General features: G+C 32.9%; 1 protein-coding gene, 1 long non-coding RNA gene and 1 pseudogene across 4 annotated transcripts in view; all 3 read left to right on the top strand.

Moving 5' to 3' along the window:
- The first annotated feature begins 665 nt into the window (after positions 1–665).
- On the top strand, positions 666–1,820 carry LOC131627399 (uncharacterized). 2 transcript variants are annotated; one of them, XR_009291437.1, is made up of 3 exons: positions 666–780; positions 1,067–1,300; positions 1,667–1,820. It is a non-coding gene; the product is annotated as an uncharacterized LOC131627399 (long non-coding RNA). The 2 variants fall into 2 exon arrangements; XR_009291438.1 differs by having other exon boundaries at positions 688–968.
- A 4,071-nt stretch (positions 1,821–5,891) lies between these two features.
- LOC131627398 (large ribosomal subunit protein uL18-like) lies at positions 5,892–6,542 on the top strand (annotated as a pseudogene).
- A 7,607-nt stretch (positions 6,543–14,149) lies between these two features.
- The window catches only part of LOC131627411 (uncharacterized), a 44,480-nt gene continuing 43,737 nt past the window's right edge, over positions 14,150–14,892 (top strand). For both annotated transcript variants that reach the window (XM_058898270.1, XM_058898269.1), the window contains exon 1: positions 14,150–14,395. In XM_058898270.1, coding sequence (XP_058754253.1) covers positions 14,291–14,395 — 105 coding nt within the window. In that variant the 5' untranslated portion in view covers positions 14,150–14,290. The remainder of the gene's footprint in view (positions 14,396–14,892) is intronic.

Genomic DNA, 14,892 nt, shown 5'->3' with positions numbered 1-14,892 from the left:
CTTCCTAATATGCCCTTTCTTAAATAAAAAATTGCACTATCAATTGGATATTTTAGTAATTAACAAATTAAGCCTTCACTTTTTCACTATCTATACCAAAACCAAACCAAGTGTCAATGATTCATTGGCCGTTTTGAAAAAAATTTCCCCCCAAATCCCACAACACAAAATTCTCGAAAATCCCTCCTTAGACACTACTGTACCTCATTTCATCTTTCTTTCTCTTTCTCCCGTGTCCTTTCTTCTCCTCTCTCTTTTACCCTCTTAAACCCTAATTTCACTAATTTGTCTTCAATATTTTCTTTTGTTCAACCCTAAAATATGGAGATTCGGTCCAGCCGAACAATTAAAGACTGAGAGATGAGACTGAATCAACCGAAATCCCCATTCTTTTCCCTAAAATTAAATCAGAGATAAAAACCTATTATCTCAAACCCTAAAATCAAAGAGTCGGATAATTTCCTCTTACTTCCCGAAAATCTCTCAAAGGAAGAATCAGAGACTGAATCAAAGGAAAACAAATCCTCAATTGCGATTCTCACGCTATCACCACACCGCTCTCGCAAAATTTGTTGTTCTAAGGTATCTCCTTAATCTTTATGCTAACATTTATTTCTTTCTTCCAATAATTTCAATTATTTTGATATTGTTCCTTTCATTGTATGGATTGATGATGAAACAAAGATTTGATTTTTGGAAAAACTATCTTTTGCTCAAGGTTATGTGGATTTCGTTTTTGAACTATCACCGTCTCACTCTCTCCGAATCCGTAGTTCCAAGGTAAACTTGGTTAAACTATCTTTTGTTCTACATGTATGACAATTTCGTTTTTGGGCGATTTAATTTTTGGTTATGTTTTGGATATGCTTGGTTATGTTTTGTTTTATTACAGGGATTTAATGAAGTTAATGGTAGCAACTGTGTGTTGCGTTCATGTTTAGAAAATTTCTAATCTAATTAAGAGTTTTGTAAGATTTTAAAGCTTTTATTGTGATTTGTAAATTGTTGTTGAAACTTAAATTTAAGCTGTAAACTGAATGTTTGCTTTTGTTGTGTGAGGTTCTAGGTTCCGAGTTCGGTGATTTGCTTCCCAAAACAAGATGCCTAACTTTCATGTAATGGAGATGATAGGATCCAAACTGGTTTGTGGGATGATTTTATAAAACCACAAGTTGTTGGTGCTAAAGTTTCTATTGAACATGTCTTTTCCTTAGTCCTCTTCATGGAAAGTAACAATCACCATGCATAGGAGGCCCTTCGTCATGCTAAGTTTAAGTTTCCCGACCGTCAAAATATAATGGTTAGTAGAAAGTGATTAGTATTTATTTTATTGACAACAACCTATACACCTTTATAGATTTACAGTACAAAATTACTCTGGTTTATTACTTCAATATTTGATTTAACTCTAACTATTTTTGTTTAGATTCCCTGCCTACATTTAATTTTGTTATCCATCATTTTTTTATACTGTGAATCATTTGTAATCCTTTGTGATAATATATAGAGAGAGTGGTTTGATTATTATTCTCAACCATTTAAGTGATTGAAGGATTAGGCACTCAAATTAGATTGATAAATGATGTATGTTTCTAATGTTATTGTTGACGACTTTTATTTATCAAGTTTGACGATACATGGTTTATTTACAAAGCTTCTTTTGCAGATATACTGTCATATAGGTTCAAAGAGCTATACATCCCCATCTAGAATAATGGTAAGGTTATGTTTGCTTGATTGGTCAATTACACTCTGCTTCACTTGTCTTTGTTATTGACATTTTTAATCTTCAATTTTTAATGGAAGTTTTTTTAGTAGTAGCAGAATTTTCTTTCTTTTTTCACAAATTACCCATGATTTATTTTTCTACTTTGATAATAGTTTTATTGTCTTTGGCTTTTTGTAATTCGGTTGAATAAAAACATTCACTGCCATAGAAAGGAGTTGGAGAAGAGGTTATTTTACACTGTATGGCCTTTGCATGAATCATTTGGAAACTCATTGTTATGAATTATCAATATTCAATTAGTCTGCGGTGGCGGCGATAACCCCAAAGAAATGGTTGTTGGCTGAAACAGGACTATGTTTGTGACCTGACAAGTTTGTTTTAATAATCACTCAAAAAAGATACTGGACTAAAAGTTTGCTCAAGTTAACATAATATATAATTGTACCTGATTCATAGCTAATTCACTATATGTTAATGAATCCAGAAAAAAGTGTAAGTTAAATGTGTGCAACAGCATTTTATTCTCTCATCACTGCTTTCCCATTTTTCATATCATTGTAGCTAGCCCATTTTTCGTAGTATTGTGACATTAGTTTAAATGTTTTCAAACTCATGTAATGGTAATTATATTAGTATTTGAATTTATGTAAGGGTGAAGAAATATTGTAAAAGAATAGCATTGTATCAAAAATTTGTGTTCTCTTTACATTCTAAATGATGGAATGAAAAGGACTTAGATATAGAATGAGAATAGAAGTACAATGGATAAAATGGTAAGTAGACTAAATAGATAACATATGTCTTCTGATCATTTTAGAATTTCAATTAAATATTAGTATTTTTTAATCATATCATTTACTATTAAATATTATGATTTGTTCAATTCTTTATATTATTTTATAATTTTTTTTCATAATGGATACGCAATAGAACATGCGAGGCTATCAATATAATATGATGAGACATATTATGAATTTGAACAAAACATTATTGAGAATATAATCTTTTAAACCATAAAAGAAATATCTTTTAAGTATGAGTCATTGGGAACCTTATTGAATTGTTAAATTAATCGAAATGATATAATTTTAATAAATTGTAAATATTTTCATACCACGAATGAATATAAACAAAAATATATTGGTTAATGTTAGTATATATTATAATATAGTATAGCAATAGCAATAATAATCTACTATCTTTTTATTAAAAATTATTTGGATGAACTCTCTAAATTGTTCTTTCATAGTATAATATATTATATTTTTTAATTTTAATTTTAATAAAAATTTATATATCTCACGAGTCAATATCAACACGATATCTATTTTAATTTAATCAATCAATATTTTAATTTGAGAGACAAAATCCTTATTTTTAAATATTTTTTTATCTCATTTTCTTTACAGCTTAATGTCCTTTTTTATATCATTTTAAATTTTGCATTTATATCTAAAATTTTAGATTTGTATTTGTTAAATTTTCATTTTTCTCTACAACTTAATGTCCTTTTTTATATTTATTATTCATTTATAATTAAATCACTTATTTCTAATTTATTTGTATTTAAATAATTTTATACCAAGCGTTTCACCACTAGACCATACACACACACACACAATTTTATACCATATCAATTGCATGATAGTATAGTAATTTTTTTATTTTAACAACATTAAAAATATATTTATCTCACGGGTCACTAAGAAAACAATATTTATTTTACTTTAATCAATCATTATTTTAATTTAAGAGACAAAATTTTTATTTTTAAATATTAATTGTTTCTCTATCTCACAATTATATTTATTTAATTTAATTAAATCTATATGATTATTATTCATTTTAAAAAAAAGTAAATCATTTCAAATTTTGTATTTATTATCTAAAATTTTATATTTATATTTGATACTATCTAAGTGTTATGACATTAAGACTCATTCTTGTGTTATTTTATGATTATCAATTGAAAATTTTAACTTACTATATATATTCTTTCATTATTTACATAATATCATAATGAAATTACCCGTGCTCCTATATTTTTTTCATTATTTACATAATATCATAATTAAATTACCCGTGCGGGAGCACGGGTCTCTTACTAGTTATTACTTTAAAATTCATTTATTAATATGTGTTCGTTGTTTGGGAAATGTTATATGACTCGATAGAAAATTTGTGAAAAATTCACTAATGACATATTTAAGGTAAAATGTCTATTTTTATGTTCTAATTAGTCTCCTGATTTAAAAAAAATATTCTAATTGGTCTATTTTTATGTTATTCTTTGACTCTAGTTACCATTTTTTTTAGTATTTAATCCCTACGCCAAAAATGCCTTTAGACAGCACACTTTATACAGCGCTTTTATACAAAAGCGCTGCTATAAGTAAAATAAAAAATAAAACACGAAAATGAGTAAAAGCGCTGCTAAAAGGCCGACCTTAGACAGCGTTTCTAAAAAGCGCTGCTAAAAGGGTTGCTTTAGAAAGCGCTTTTTAAAAAGCGCTGGTAAAGGACCACATTAGCCAACGCTTCTCAAAAGCGCTGTCTAAAGTCAAATCAATTTAAAAAAAATATCTCAAAAGCGCTGCTAAATAAAAATTGAAAAGTTATAAAATAATAAATAAAAAACTAAATAGAAGTTGAAAAGGGATTAGGGTTCAGAGAAACATTTCACATTTCTGAAAACCCTTCTTCACTCTCAAACAGAAAGCGGCGGACGACTATCTCTCTCTCCGGTCGAGTCGCTGCGATCCGATCCTCATTCATCTTTGTTCCAGTCCAGCTCTCCCTCGATCTCCGACGTTCCCCTCCATCTCGGTTCTTCATCAACTCTGATCGTTTTGCATGTTTGTTTGCTGAATGCTTTTGTTGGTTTGATGTTGTTGAACGTGATGTCTCGCGATTTGGCGATAATCATGTTACTGGGTTTGCGATTTGAGAGCTGATGATGATTTTGAGGTTGAACGACGTCGTTCGCTTTTGTTGAAACGATATTGAACAATGATGAGATGCGATGAAGATTCTGAGTTGAGTTGCTTGCGACTTGATGGGTTCGATGATTGTTGGTGATGATTCAGTGAGATCTTTCCAACTTTTTGTATATTTTCTTTAATCTCGCTTCTTCTTATCAACGATTCCGAAGGGTTAGTGTAGATAGAAAATGATGATGAAAATGTTTAGGGTTTTCAATGAATTTGTGTTTGTTGGTTGTTGTTTTGGATGATGAACAAAATGAATTAGGTTTTATGGTTTGATGTTTGTGGTCTGGGAATCTTTCTGTGTTTGATGTTTGATGAATATGAACAATTTCTAGAAAGGGTTTTTGGTTGTTTTTGCGGCTGATGTATGCACAATTTGTTCTGACATTCTAGTTTATATGTATGCAATGCCGGGATTTTACAGAAATCATATGGAAGAAGTGATCAAGTTTTTTGAGACTAACTATAAGGTACAAAAGGCTTGCTCTAACACTTGACATTACGGGTTATTATACCTATTTTTTTATAAGTCAAAATCTATATTGTTTTGTATGTAATGTTGTTTTATTTCATTTGAGTATCTATACCAAAGCAAAACATATTTGAAATTAATCCCAACCCTTGCAAGTGAATATTGTCTCTTGAAACTTTGAAACTTTGACGAGTCTTTGTCTTATTCTCTTGTCAAATTTTGTAATTGACTTGATTACTGATTTGTAGGACAAATACAAAGTGTATAATCTCTGTTTGGAGCGGTTGTATGATGCATCGTTGTTTGAGGGCAAGGTAATTTCTGATTTACTTAAGTTTTCGAGAAGACAATTGTGTTAGTTAGAACCATTAACATTGTTGTAATTTCTTTTTAACAACTTTAAAAACCATTAATGTGATGTTATTTAGTTTTAACCTTTGATTTTATAAATTTTATTTAGATTATGTATTCTTAATTAACTATCATTCATACCATCTGTTTTTAGTCTTGTTCAATATGCTAGACAACCTATATTACTTATATCACGTTTCTATTTAACTTGAATTTTGTGTTTTTATCTCGTATTATATTTCAATGAAAATTGTTTAAGTAGTTTCTTACATCTGAAACATTACATTCCTTCTTCAGGTGGCTAGCTTCCCATTTTATGACCATAATTGCCCACCGATTCAACTGATTCTATCTTTTTGTCAAAGTGCTTAATTGGGTATTAGTGTCAAATTATATAGGTATTAGCGTTAAATTATATTAGGTATTAGCTGAGATTCACAGGAAGTATATCTTTGGTGAACATGTTACTGCCTATATGAAGGTATGTTAAAATATTGTTTTTGGTCCTTTAAAATTGAATTCGTAAGTAATTATTCACATGATATTTTGATTACTTTTTTTATTAAGTTTTTGTAATATTCTTTTGTAGACATTGATTGAAGACGAGCCTGAGAAGTACCAAACTCACTTCAGCCAATATATCAAGAAAGGGATAGAAGCTAGTGGAATTGAAGAACTTTACAAGAAGGTTCATGCTGCTATCACGCCGATCCCTCAATCAAAAAGTCTGGGAAGCAGCCACCAAAGCAACACAAGAGGTATATGATTTTGATTCACTGGCACTTGTATGAATTAGTAGTATTTCAGCCATTTTATCATGATTATATAATAAATATGTTAAATGTAAAATATGCTGAATATGTGTATTGTCTTTCGATCAGGTACAACTTGAATAAGCTCACTTATGATGAGAGAAGGACAAAGTTGATTGCTCGCTTGGAGGCACTAAATTCTGTCGTGGATGAAGACGAGGATGATGAGTGAATTTGAGTTGGGAGTGGAGTCAATTGTCAAGTTGGATTTTCATTTGTATTGTCTTTCATTTATATTTACACTTTGTGGTTTTCTTACTCAATTTAACCATGTGTTTGTTATCAAGCTATTCTTAGTTATAGTTGATACAAAAATATTTAAGGTGGTTCATGCTTTTTTTGTTTTAATTTTAAAACCTGGTGAAAATTTATTCTATATATTGGCAGGGCTTTTTGTAAGTGAAAATAAGTATTATATTATAAAAATTTTGTGCATATTAGACAGCACTTAAAGAGAAAAGAGTTGTCTGAAGTGGGGAAAAGAGCTGCCTAAAGGGGGAATAGACAACGCTTTTAAGCAAGTGTTGTCTAAAGTGATGCCTAAAAGATGACCAAAGGCGCTGTCTAATGCAAAATCGCTGCTAAAGGGGTACTGATCAGTGCATTTTGATGCACGTTCCTTTATGTTTGTACTTAGGAATTTCTATGGTTTTCTTTGCTTATTTTTATATTTTATAATGTTTTTCTAATTTAGTTTATTTTTGGTTTAATTTCATTTTCGCACTTTATTTTCAGCATTAGCAGTCTGCACTAAAACGGTCATAACTGGAGCTCCGAGAATCCGATTGACGCTTTCTAATACTTGCAGGAAAGCTAAGAGAAAGAGCTACAACTTTCGTGTTGGAGTCAAATTCAGATTCAGAGCACATATTTTTCAGAATTGCATTTAAAGTTGCGGTATTAGTTTTTATTTAATTTTGGGTCATTTGTATTGGGCCGGGTTCTGGATGTTTTTGAACCAGTTGGGTTATTATGACCCAAATTTCATTTTGTCTTCTCTTTAGTCTAGGTCTGGCCGTACATCCTATTGTTCACGTTTTTACTATTCACGAAATTATGAGCCGAATTTCATTTCAATGTGTTTAGTGTGTTCATGAAAAATAGGGTTGTTGGCAATGCGGATGGCACTATTGTTGTCGCACAAATTTGTGATAGGTCAAGGATGTAAGACGGAGAAGTCTCGGAGCAGGTGCAACAACCATTATGCTTCACATGAGGTGTTGGTAAGGGCACGATATTCGGCTCCTGAAGATGAGCGAGAGACAACTTTGACCATAGTTGATTCAACATTGTGCTAGCGACAATCGACCCATTTTCACTTCGACTAACTCCTATGTGTTGCTTCTTTTGATTGACTATAACTCTTCGACCATAGTTGACTTCTATTGCTTATTCTTTAAACCCTCGATGTAGTTGATTGATTTAACACCTGCGAGTAAAGCGAAATGAACTAATTCTCCATGTGGAGTTACTTCATCATCACCAGTCACTTCGTAGTTTTGAAGTGTTGCTAGACGAACTCTAGTTCTTTGTGGTCTTTAACTTATGCTAGCCACAACCTCTTTGACTTTGATTTCGACTGTGTCAAAAATGTCAACAACTACTTCGACTTCCACTTTTATTGGAATTTCTTTGTCGATACCATAACTCATCAAAGGCTTATTAATTGCATCACCAGAATTCCAATCCTAGGCAGAATATTCATCAATCAAAATATCTCGATTCATCATGATATTTTCGTTAATAAGATTGAACAACTGTATGCTCTAGTTTTATGATATTATACCAGAATCATATGTTCACTCTTGTCATGAATCTTTCTTCTTCGATCATAGTTGACTTCTATTGTTTATTCTTTAAAGCCTTGATATAGTTGATTGGTTCAACACCTACAAGTAAAGCAAAATGAACTAATTCTCCATTTGGAGTTACTTCATCATCACCAGTCACTCCGTAATCTTGAAGTTTTGCTGGACGAACTCTAGTTCTTTGAGGTTGTTGACTTGTGCTAGCCACCAACTCTTTGACTTTGACTTCGATTGTGTCGGTAATGCAGAAACTACTTCGACTTCCACTTTAATTGGAATTTCTTTGTCGATGCCATAACTCATCAAAGGCTTGTTAATTGCATCACTAGAATTCCATTCCTAGGCAGAATTTTCATCAATCATAATATCTCGACTCATCACGATATTCTCGTTAATTGGATGATACAACATGTATGCTCTAGTTTTATGATATCCTACCTGAATCATAGGTTCACTCTTGTCATGAAGCGTCCTTCTTCTCGCATTAGGAACATGCTTATAACAAATAAAGCCAAACACCTTCAGATGACTCACTGATGGTCGTTTGCCACTTTAAACTTCTTGAGGAACTTTGTTCTTCAGTTTCTTTGTGTAAGTGCATACCTTGTAAATGTATTTTGAATGATGTCAAATATTCTCCATCGGTCAATCTCGCACAAGTCCATTGAGGAAGCCACAAATTCATTCAGAAATATTTATGGTAAGCTTTGGTCGACTCACAGACATGCCAGGTCGACTCATGAAGACAAGAATAACAAACAAGCCTTTCTGCCTAATTTAGGTCGACTCACAGATCCATCAAGTAGACCTATACTGAATATGTATCACACTGGAACTCCCTGCCTAAATCTGGTAAACTAATAAGTTCAGCCAGGTCGACCTACAATACAGAAATATCAAGCTGGAGAATTCTGTCCAAGTTAGGTCGATGCACTACAACACTAGGTCGACCTATATTGAACCACTCTCCAAGTTGCAACTTCCTGCCTGATTCTGGTCGACGCATGGATCCCAGGAGGTCGACGCGTAACTAACAAAAGTTGAATTTTTAGGCATATGATTCTTGTTTCAGCTCACCAATACAAGCACTCGCATATATACTTCTTTGCACATCATTATGAAATAACTTTACAAACTGAAAGATACACAAGTATTCCCATCTTCATTCTTCTTCTTGTTCACAACACAATTACATATAATTATTTTTGTGTTGCTGATACATGATCAAGTTTGAATAACATCCATGGATAGGAATTTAATATTCCTTTGGGTGAATATAGTGGTGGTTACATTGAATAAAATTCTTAGGGTTTTGTCCTCAAAGATCAAGGTGATTTAGGGGTTTTTGGACAAGAGGCTTTGGTGAAGATTCAACCGAGTGAAGATCTTGAAGAACATGGGTTCATTCAAGTGAGTCACGGTAGACAGAGGATCAAATAAAGCTCTTGGGTCGACTTGATCTTGCTTAAGATCAAGAGGAGAGAAGATAAAGAATCAACATTAAACTGAGTTTGTTTGTTCATTGCTTTAACTTCTCCTGTAATAACAATTTGCAAAGTAATAAACATTATCTTAATTCCCGTTTGGAATTAGGGGCACACTTAGTCATAGCGGGAACGAACGACGAACTGCCTAAACAAATCCTTGTATTCTTATTTCCCTACTTCTCTGTTATTTGCTATTGATATTGGTTTATAATTGTTAATTATAAAACTAGTCTAAGTGTTAAATTGTGATACAAAACTATTTTTATTTAGAGAATTGCAATTGTCAAATTGCAATTGGATTTCACAATAAACCAAACTTAGATTACATTGACTAGTTAACTATAGAACGCAAAGAGTTTGTTAATTTGTCAGTGCAACAAATCGTTTGCACAATACATGTTTGATAAATTGCCTCAGCAAATTTATCATTCTCATTCTCATTGGAAGTAGGTGATTAAGTGTATCTGTTCAAACAAATAAGTTTTTGAAAAACGTAATTGATATTTTTCAAACTCATTAGTGTATCAAATTTCTTCGTGGTTGTATCATGTCCGATCCTACCAATAGTGGTTCGGAATAGACGAAAGTCAATTCCGGGACACTTCCGTTAGTCAAAACTTTTTAAAATCACTTTGAAATCTCTGTTGATCTATTCACTCCCATTCTGTAGCTCATTAGCCTATCGTCTAACAAGTGGCATCAAGAGCTCTAGTTTATCCTTGCATCGAAATACACTTATTAGAAGAATGGCTTCCAAACATACAAGGCACATAATATAGCTCTAGTTTTCATTGGTGAAAACTATGGCTATTGGAAAGATTGTATGCGCATTCTTATCAACTCTATTGATAGAGAGGTATGGAAATCCATCTAAGACGGTTCATTTTAAATAACATTGACCAACAAGGACGGTGTGACTATTCCAAAACCTGAAGAAACTTAGGATGCAGAAGATGAGAAAAAGTACTCATATGATTGGAAAGCGAGAAATATTTTGGTAGCCTCTTTGGGAGTTGATTAATATTATCGTGTTTCTTATGTATGACGGCTAAAGCTATGTGGGACGCATAGCAAGTTGCCCATGAGGGTAAAAATGACGTCAAACTGGATATAATCAATACCTTAAATCAAGAGTTTGAACTCTTTCATATGGAAAAGGGTGAAACCATTTCCAATGTGAAAAAGAGATTCTCACATCTTCTAGGTCATTTGAATGCACTTGAGGAGCCAGTTCCAAATGAGACGGTAACAAAAAATTTTTGAGATGTTCGAACAGGGAATGGCAACCTAAAGTCATGGCTATTAAGAAAGCTAATAACCTTGCAACTTTGGACATCATAACATTATTTGGGAAGCTCGAAGAGCATGAACAACACCTCTTAAGCTTAGACGAGCGTGAGAAAAGAGTAAAGAGGGAGAAAAACAAGAACAAGGAGGTAGAGAAGAAGACCATTGCTCTAAAGGATTCAATCTACAAGACCTCAAACAAGGAGCAATATGAGAGTGATTCAAGCGATGACAAGAAATCCGATGATGAAGAAATGGGATTGTTTGTTAGGAGGTACAATAGGTACATACGGAAGAATGGTGTCGAACACTCGGACCACAACCTAACCAACTATCGAAAGCAACCTAAACAAGTTCAACAAGATGACAACAAGAAAGGGAAAAGCTAAGGACTTAGTTTCAATTGTGGTAAGTCCGATCACTATAAACAGGATTGTCCATCACTCAAGAAGGACAAAAGCAATAGTCAAAATAAAAGGTATAATAAGCCTCGTAGAGCTTATATAGCTTGGGATAACAATGAATTATCAAATGATGAAAGCTCGAGCAATGAAGAAGAAACAACAAATATATGTCTCATGGATCATCAACACAAGAAAAACAAAGATGTAAGTCACTTGAAACCCGAACTTGTAAATAATGTATCCCATTCTCAATTAAAATTAGCTTTTGAATAGATATGCTGTTGAATATTTTAAAAGATTAGCTTCAGATAAGAAAATATTTTCATATCTTGAATCTAAGGTTGAAGAAACTGAAAAGAATATGGAAGCTTTAAAACAATATATGCTAGATATTCAAAAGGATGAGAATGAGAATAATCAACCATCGTTTTTGGTTGTGAGACTTGCCACATTTGGCATAAAGAAGTGAAAACCCTTAAGGCTAAATTAGACAAGGCTTTTTTACAACCTAAAATAACTTTTTTCGTTGATCCGACTAAATTCAAAAAGTTTTTTACTCCTTTATATAATAAGTATTTTTTTTTTCTAAAGGAATCATCTAGCAAAAGTGAACATGTTCATCATATTAATTGTCTATAATATTGCAAGTGAGGTCACACCATTGTAAAATGCTGTTTTCAAAGATTTTTAGTTCCCAAAGGCGCTTTCCTATGGTTGCCTAAATGCAACTAGTATGTCACTAACACTAAAGGACCCAACGAGAATTGGGGACCTATTTCCCTGGTTTAACCATGTAGGTGGAATATCTTGTATCTACAAAGAGAGTATGGGATCTCGATGATAGATATTCAGGTCATATTACGGGTCACATTATCTTAATCCTTGACTTTGTGGCATAGATGAAATATTTTGCAACATTTGGTGATAACAATAAGGGAACTATCTTTGGTAATGGTAGTTGAGGTAACCCTTCACCCTTTTCTATCTCATATGTCCTTATTTCATTTGTTCTTAAACTTCTAAATGGTAAAACCCTTGTTGTTTAAGAGCTTGAAGGTTGTTTATTTAAATTGTCTTATCCTTGTAAGACATGCATGTTGTTCAATGAGAGAGTATGATTATGTTTATATATATATATATATATATATATATGCTTGTTGCTTTTGATGGGTCTTATCCGAAAAATACCAGAAAAGGTGTTTTGTTTCATGATATAGGTGCATATTTAGAAGACATACTCAAAGATACTAAATAAGGAATTGATCGGCCCAAAATGAGTGAAACTTGAGGAGAAGGAGAAGGAGGAAAATGACAAATCATGAAAAGATAAAGGAAAATCATTCAATCAACAACGATGATATTTCCTTAGCAAATTACAAAAAGCACATCAACACATGCTAAGATAAGTTTGGTTATCTCGTTATCACTTAGATTTCGTCCCTCACATTGCCTTGAAAATCACTCATGACTATCTTACTTGATGAGTTAAATCAGCCTTGATTTTTCCAAACCTATTTGAGTTTTATGATGTGTGGTTCTTCATCATACATCTGTGAGATCATCTGGAAAGAAATAGAAAATGAGTTTTTAGAAGCAAATAAGTTGTTGACGAAATTATGATCATATTGACGTGTATTGTAAATTTCAAATACAAAAAGGAAAAATTTCAAAAGGGAAAAGGAGTAACCGCTCAAGAATAAAGAAGAAAGGAAAGTCTAAAAGGAAGCAACTTTAGTTTTTCTTATAATTATGTATTGATAGTGTAGAAAGAAAGATGTGCTATCAATAATCACAACTCTCGCACATAATACTGAAGTATTTTGCTTCCCAAGAAAGATCATAATTACACCTTTAAATATATGTTCGATGCTTCGAACAACCGGAGCATGGAAAGGGTGATTGGTGGGAGAAGGCTAAAATCTCCAAACACTCGCCTTGATATCAAGCACAATGGCTTAGGGGGTAGCTGTTTTTGGCCAACCATATCTCCCTTTTTCGACCACATTGAGACGAAACACTCCAGATCCCGACGTATCAATCAAATCATCAATTAGCTTATAGACACATTCTCTTGACCATTAGACTATCACAAGCCCAGTTGCAGGAGATTCATGGCTCAAGCACATCCAACGGTTCCCCGCATTCCATGCCTAAAAGATAGCGATGCCGTTATTCCTCTTCCCTACATATATTGAATGACACCATTTCAGGGAATAAGTTTCAAACACACTTTGAATACTCTCTAGTCATTTACACAGTGACTTGAGCATTGAACTGCTAACATTGCAAGTACACCCCGCTCCATCGTGTCGAAAGCTCCAATTTACCATAGATTCTGTGACTATCTGTATTTCTGGTTCCCGAACGAAACTGTGTATTTAAAGAAGTTATTGATACAATTAAATAAACCTTAATCCCATAATTCAAAGAAGAGCCCCAAGTCACCCACCATTTTCATAATTTTTTAAATTCATTTCAAAGTTAGAAAATAAGAATCTTACAAAAAAAAAAAAAAAACTCTTCATTTTTGTGTAATGGACACACTTGTTTTGATTTGCACCAAATAAAATAAAAAAATATCACAATTCAAGTTTAAACAAAACACAAATAACACAAAAAAAAAACATTATAACGCCCCCGATTAGATTTTTTTTCTTGTTTCTTTGATATGTACTCGTATTTAGTAATTTAAAATTAGGGAAGGGGTGTCTGATGAAATTGCGAAATGTGTTAGAACGGAACCATTTGTTAGCGGGCTTTAATAGTTGCTTAGGCCCAAATATTCAATTCTTACATCGACCCAAGTCCCCACACGTGTGAGTTGCTGCGTTCGGATCTGTGCCTTTCTCGCAGACTCAAGATCTACCAGCACCACGTTCCTCTCCCCAAGTGGTGAAAGTTCCGAACAATCGATCACCTTGACAAGAGCTCACTCCATCGACGCTCTTCCGAGATGGCTTTCATGGCGGTCTTGGAATCCGACCTCCGTGCTCTCTCCGCCGAAGCTCGCCGTCGCTATCCCGCCGTTAAAGACGGTGCAGAGCACGCAATTCTCAAGGTTACTCCTCAGTGTTGAAGTTTCTTCAATTTTTTAATTGAATTTGATTTTAGCTAACGTTTGGATTTCTGCTGCATTGCGATTCCATTTTTTTGAAATAGGAAGTCTCTGCAGTATTTTGATAGTTTATGAACTTACTTTAAAGGAAGAAAAATGTAATTCTATGGATTTCAATTTCAGCTTCTTAGCTGGTAGATTATTGCAATTCTCAATGTCATGAGTATAGATTGAATTGTAGATTTTAGTTTAAAAGTAATGTCAATGCTGGACGTTTGATTGCTTGGAAAATGAGTAAAACATTTTGTTGCCAATTGTTGAATGATGCTTGGATCAGTATTTAGGAGAGCGTTAGTGATGGGAAGTTCATTGCAACATTCTATTTTTATTATGTTACATGTTAAGTGTAATAATACTAAGAAGCAGTTTTCAAAGTAACACTTTTGTCCATTGCTTATCAAAAAAAAAAAACACTTTTGTCCATTTTTTGCTCTAGATAG

This window comes from Vicia villosa, unplaced genomic scaffold (assembly GCF_029867415.1).
Source record: "Vicia villosa cultivar HV-30 ecotype Madison, WI unplaced genomic scaffold, Vvil1.0 ctg.000363F_1_1_3, whole genome shotgun sequence".
In the NCBI taxonomy this organism is placed as follows: Eukaryota; Viridiplantae; Streptophyta; class Magnoliopsida; order Fabales; family Fabaceae; genus Vicia; species Vicia villosa.
The sequence above is the reverse complement of the archived record's forward strand: the minus strand, read 5'-3'. Positions and strand labels throughout refer to the sequence as shown.